We start from the raw sequence: 6351 nt of genomic DNA on the forward strand, positions 1-6351 counted from the left end.
CGTCAGCCCCAGAGCTTTACACTATTTTTGTGCCACTTCTCCCTCTCTCCTACTCATCTAATCATTGCTGCTATCTCTCATCATTTTTTTTTTGCCACAAGCAGCTAAACTGGAAGCAGAACAGTATTTTCCTCTTTTTCCCCATTCTACAGTGTTAAAAAAATTTTAGTCTGGAGCCCTCACTTCAAGAGTCAGTACTTGACACGCCTGAACTGTCTGTGTCTCTCCCAACTTCCCCCTGCCCTACCTCCTGACTGGGACACGCCTGTCACTCCCTCCTTAACCATTTCTGTCCTCCTGTCACAGCACAGGAACTCTCTGAGCACTCTCCTGCAAAGCCTGGAGCAGGTACAGCAAGAATCCACACTGCTCCAAGAGCTTCCCTCTGCTCTGCTGCCCACATGGAGCTCTGGCAGAAGTTAAGTTGAGGCTTACTGGGGTAAAACTGAGACTTCATGCTTGGCCAGCACAGATCACAGTGCCTGCACTCAACACAATGACATCATTCAGCTGCCTTTTTTTTTTCTTTCATGTTTATAACTTGGCATAAATATGTCCAGCTGAGATTTTGAAAGAATTTAGGAAATAAAGTAATGTAAGAATAAAAGAAGCAGTTACCTTGCTTTAAAAAATTATTAGGATAGTACTAACTATTGAGAGCACCTAAAAAATATTCCTGAGTTTTACCTAAAGCACAACATGATAAATATGTATTTTTGCAGATAATTACAAAGATTTACGGACTTACAGAAGAAAGCAACAGCTTTCTTTCTGTAAGGTTCAGAAGAACAAATTCTTCATTACCCTCTTCACAACCCACTCAAAGTGAAACTCTGCACATGTTTCAGTTATGGAAAGAACCCACTTCCCAGGGCCTCAAGATGACAGAACAGTAATTGCTCCCTTCCCTTTGCTACACAGCCTCAAGTCACTAAACATGCTTAATTGAAGACAAAACTGTCTTATTGAACAGATTTTAAGCAGATCCCTCCAGCACAGCAATTGCACCACTAGAAGTCACATCTACGCCAGAATCTTGACTACAGAAGAGCAATTACTCTTTTATGATCACTTGAAGGTGAAACTCAAGGAGCAAGAGGTCTCCTTAGGAACTTATTTACAGAGCTCAGCCCAGGGCTGGGCAGGTGATAGGCCACTGCAGCACCTGCCCATTCTGCAATCTCCAGAAGACATTCCATGATCAGGGCAATACATATTTATAGAATATTTACACAACCTCTTTAAGTCAGCCTATGATTACACAACCATTCATAATAGCTCAACAGGAGACATCATGAGCTATTGTTTGGATTCACACTAACACAAAGGTTATTTTTAAGACTTAAAAACACAAAGCCACTTATGTTTGAGAGACCTACAAGAACAGATTTAATCTATTTTAAGGTTCTCAACCCCCACCCCCACAAAACCCTATGCAACTGGCATACACAAGTCTGTGAACCAACAATCAAACTGAACTCAAATTTTTCATTTCTTTTTGCAGCATTTGCATGGGAATGGAGCAAAGGGAGCTCAGCTGTCACAGACAGTTTGAGCTACTGCTCAAGAATCAAGAGGTTTCTTTTTCCTTTCCAACACCACTACTGAATTGTGTACTCCATCTCTACCCCACTAAAATAAAATTGTGTATTCCGTTATATTTCCATTCCATTTTGTTACATTGAAACTGAGAACTTCAATGCAACAAAAATCTCATTACATGAGTATTAACACAGACATTCAAAATTAAACAGGAAGTATACAGAGGGAATGTTTGCTAGATTGCTCAAACTGGAATAGAGAAGGGAGTGGTTTTTAAATTCTTCCCATTAACCCATGCATATCTTTTCTTCAAAAATCACATTACTATTAAGCCTGTCTTTTTTTGACAAACAATTTTTTTTGTTTGGCTTGACTTTTTAAGTTGATGTACCAGTTAATAAAAGGGTGGTAATAATCATATGGTAAAAATACTGTGCAGGTACCAGCTTTGTTACAAAACTTAAAAGCCCTCAATACCTCAGCTTTCCCACATATGAAATGAGGATGATTACATCAGAATCTCTTTTATTACTATTAAAAAAAGGGGGGGAAGTAGCTAAATGCAGCTGTGTGCAACACCACAGAGTAACAGCCAACCACTCAAAAACGCGTAAGGAAGCGGCCGGGTCGGCGTTTCACAGAGAAGCAAGGCAGGAACAAAAGCACACACGGGCACTTAAAGACACTGAGAGGCAAATCTTACCAGCTGGAACTCCCTGCGCCTGTCGTAGGCGTGCTGGATGCCACTGTCTGCCCACAGGGCTCGGATGGCAGGCAGGTAGTCCAAAAACACCCCGGTCTCCACCATGCCCTGCACCACGGTGACGGCGCGCGTGTCGAAAGCCATCACCTTGTCGCCGTTGCTCTGGTTGGCAGGATCCCCCCAAGGGATGTGGAGCTTCTCCCTGGCATCCACCAGGACTCGCACACCTGCAATGACAAGGAAGGGCAGTGTGAGCAGAGTTTCTCAGCATCTCCTGTTTCACCAGCCCACGGATCTGCACAGAGGAACAATGCACCTACTCTGCACAAAGCTCAATAGGAACATCCACCCAATAGGGAATCGGGAAGCGTCCAAAAAACTGACCCCAACCACTACACTTACAGGTCATAGCAAACCCCAGATTTGCTATCTCAAGAACATCATTACCATCAACAGGATTATCCCCACAGTGCAAATTCAATTCCTGAAAAAGTCTTCTTTTTAATTACTAACTTTATCCAACCTGTGCTACAAAACTCTTTCACCTGGCTTGAGTACAAAGTACACTTAAAAGTTTATTTCAAAATATGTTAAACCACCTCATTTGTTGCTTTAAGGTTCTCTAGGTTTTGTGTTCTTATCAACCTGGTATCCAGTTATACCAAATTATACAAAGAATCTCTATCACTGTCAGTATTTCTATGATTGCCTTTAATATTTTCAGAGAGACGAAGACATGTACTAAAATCATTGCACTTGCTAAAAGTATGTTTCTATAGCTTAAGTGCAGAGCAATTCTATCCCCTAAAGGCTTTCCTGCACTTCTGTGGCTGTTTTGGTAAATATTCTTTAGAAGAAAAAGAGTATTTTAAACTTCTTTTTAAAGTCCTTGTGAAAAATATTAAAACTCACTGTGCTCATATTGATAAGGTAAATGCAGGCAAATGATTTCTAGTATTAAATTTACTGATGAAAAAAATAAAAGGAATACTCCAGAAAGAATAAGCAACTGTAAAGGCATAGGAAGAGGTACAAGGAAATTAAGATGTGGCAACAAATGACTGTTCAGTAACACACTCATTCAGTGCCAAGGTGTTTTGTCAAGGTTCAACCCCTTTCCATGGTTTTTCTCTCTGTCAAAGGCCGCAAACTGTCAAATCTATCTGTGACAGCATGAAAACAGCCACCCAGACAGATGTGCAGTTCCGACGTGTATACCTTCACAGATTACTAAGTAGCTTTAAGAATAAACTTTAACCTGGTTGAGATACATGTGTGATTTCTCCTGCCTTCTACTGCTATCAATAGTTTTTCCAGGCTTGATTCATCAGCAGGTTTGTAAAACAACTCTCCTTGAGAGCTGCTGGATTTTCAGGGGCTGAGTCTGGCAACACTTTGCTGTTTTGAGAAACCACATTAAGATTTTGTCCAACTATTACACAGTCCAAACTGAAAATCCAAGGAGCAATTTAGATAAGAGAGAAAATGAGTGAGGATGACCAGTGAAGTCAGGATGACAGCAGTGAAATCAAGCATCCACTACTCCCCTAAACCATGTGTGGAGGTTTTGGCAAAGCATCTATGAGAGAGGCTCTGCCTGCGGGTTGCAGTTAATTGATGTGTCAGCCGAGTTTCCAACACAACGGCAGCGATTCTTCCACTGCAGCGAAATGCTGAAAGCACAGGGCTGGGCTCCTCCTCACGCACTTCCAGGTGCATCTTCCCCCCATCCATTACCGCTCATTACTGCACTCGCATTACCAGGAAATCACAGAATCACGGACTCAATTAGATTGGAAAAGACCTCTGAGATCATTCAGTCCAACCTATGACCGAACACCACCTTGTCAACCAGACTTGCCATTAAGTGCCACGTCCATTCTTAAACACCTCTAGCGACAGTGACTCCACCACCTCCCTGGGCAGCCCATTCCCGTGCCTGAAGTGAAGAAATTCTTCCTAACGTCCAGCATAAATCTCCTCTGGTACAGCTTAACACTGTCCCCTCATCCTATCTCTGGTTCCCTGGGAGCAGAGCCCGACCCCCACCTGGCTACAACGTCCTTTCAATGGTTGTAGAGAGCGATAAGATCACCCCTGAGCGTCCTGCTCTCCAGGCTGAGCCCCCCCAGCTCCCTCAGCCGCCCCTTGTGCTCCAGCCCCTTCCCCAGCCCTGCTGCCCTTCTCTGGCCTCGCTCCAGCGCAGCACCAGAAGGCAAAGCCCGGCACCTCCCGGGCTCGAACCGCTGCTCCCGGGGCCGGCCGCCGGAGCCGCCCCGCGGGCCGCACCCGGGCGGCGCGGTGACAACCCCGCGGGCGCGGAGGGGCTGCGCGCCGGCCCCGGGGGAAGGCTGAGGCGCCGGGACAGCGCGGGAGGAGGCGGCGGCGGCGGCCCCGCGGCTCCCCCGGCCCGCGGGACCCGCCCGAGCCGCCTCTTCCCGCCCCGGCCCGGCCGGGCCCGGCGCTCGCAGGGCGGCCCGTGCCCGCCGCCCTCACCCACCCTTAATCACGTTGCTGTAGATGGTGGCGCGGAACTCCTCGCGGGCCGCGCGGTCCCAGTCCTGCCCGTGGATGATCCGCATCTGCTTGAGGAAGGTGGACTTGCCGCTCTCGCCCGCGCCCAGCAGCAGGATCTTGACGAGGCGCTTCACGTAGGTCTTCTCGCGGTTGAGGCACTTGTCGATCTCCTTGGACTTGCGCTGCTGCTCGGCCTCGCCGCTGGTGAGGAGGCAGCCGGGGAAGCAGCCGGACAGCGCGGAGCGGGACGGCAGGAAATCCGCCATCTTAGCGAGCGCTGCCAGCGAGGGGAGCGCCCGCCCGCCGCCCAGCGCCGCGCGCGCCCCACACCGCGCCTGCGCGCCCCGCCACGCCCGGCGCCTGACGAGCGCGGGCTCCGCCCACAGCGCAGGCCCCGCCCCCTGCCGGCCCCTCACAGGAAATGGCGGGAGCGGAGGGCGGCGGGTCCGTGACCGGGACCCCCGGGGGCCGCCAGCCCGATCCCCGGCCCTGCACGGCACACCCCGGCCGTCCCCCGGGTGCCTCACAGCCGTGTCCCAACGCTCCTTGATCTCCGGCAGGCAGGGCGCTTTTTAACCGGACTGACAATTTACTCGTAATACTCTGCCTTTTCCTCAAGAAATCCCCCGAGTCGCTTTGAACTTGAGCTTGAAATTGTGATTTTTCAGCACCGTTCCTGACGGAGATCCAGGCTGTACCTTTCTGGAGTATTTCTGAATCCTTTCTGTATCTCCTGGCTGCTCACGAGGAAACACAGTGAAAGAACATTCAGGAACAGAGTGCTGCTGTGTAATGGAGTTAAAAGGTTTATAGATGCCCATGATCATAATTTTAACGTGCTTTGTAATGGGAAATAAAGTTAAGGTGGAGAATGAATTCATGGAGTCATAAAGGTTTAGAAGAGACCTTTAAGACCAAGTCCAACCATCCCCCCAGCATCCACAAAGCCACGTTACCCACACCAGGTCCGGATGTTTCTGGAACACCTTGAGGGATGGTGACTCCACCACCTTCCTGGGCAGCCCCTTCCAAAAATTACCCTAACAGTAATTTTTTTTCCTAATCTAATCTGAATCCCCCATGTCTCATCTTGAGGCTATGTCCAGCAGTCCTCTCACTGTAGGCAGGCAGAAAATACTAAATTGTAGAAACACAGAATCAATTAGTTTGGAAAAGATCTCTTCAGAGATCATCCATCCGAATCTGTGACTAATCGCCTCTTTGTCAACTGGACCAAGGCACCAATTGCCATATCCAGTCTTTCCTGGAGCACCTCCAGGGTGTCTCCACCACATCTCTGGGCAGTCACTTCCAATGTCTCATTACCTTTCCTATGAAGTTGTTTTCCATAATATCCAACCCCATCCTCCCCTGGAGCAGCTTGAGGTTGTTCCCTCGTGTCCTGTCCCTTGTTCCCTGGAGCAGAGCCTGGCCCCCAGCTGGCTGCACCCTCCTCTCAGGGGTTATAGAGTGAGAAGGTCCCCCCTGAACCTTCTTTTTTTTCTCCAGGCTGAGCCCCCAGAGTTCCCTCAGCAGCTCCTGGTGCTCCAGCCCCTTCCCTTCTCCATTCCTTTCTCCAGACATGCTCC

The 6351-nt window shown here is 48.5% G+C and overlaps 1 protein-coding gene across 1 annotated transcript in view; it reads right to left on the reverse strand.

The window, feature by feature from the left end:
- The window catches only part of GNA13 (G protein subunit alpha 13), a 29715-nt gene extending 24633 nt beyond the window's left edge, over positions 1-5082 (reverse strand). Inside the window, exons 1-2 of the mRNA XM_084218510.1 lie at positions 4746-5082; positions 2246-2472 (exon numbers count right to left, since the gene is read on the reverse strand). Of these exons, the coding sequence (XP_084074636.1) occupies positions 2246-2472; positions 4746-5028 (510 nt within the window). The 5' untranslated portion in view covers positions 5029-5082. The remainder of the gene's footprint in view (positions 1-2245; positions 2473-4745) is intronic.
- Positions 5083-6351: the final 1269 nt, after the last annotated feature.

This window comes from Fringilla coelebs (genome assembly GCF_963513975.1).
Source record: "Fringilla coelebs genome assembly, chromosome: 19".
Classification (NCBI taxonomy): domain Eukaryota; kingdom Metazoa; phylum Chordata; class Aves; order Passeriformes; family Fringillidae; genus Fringilla; species Fringilla coelebs.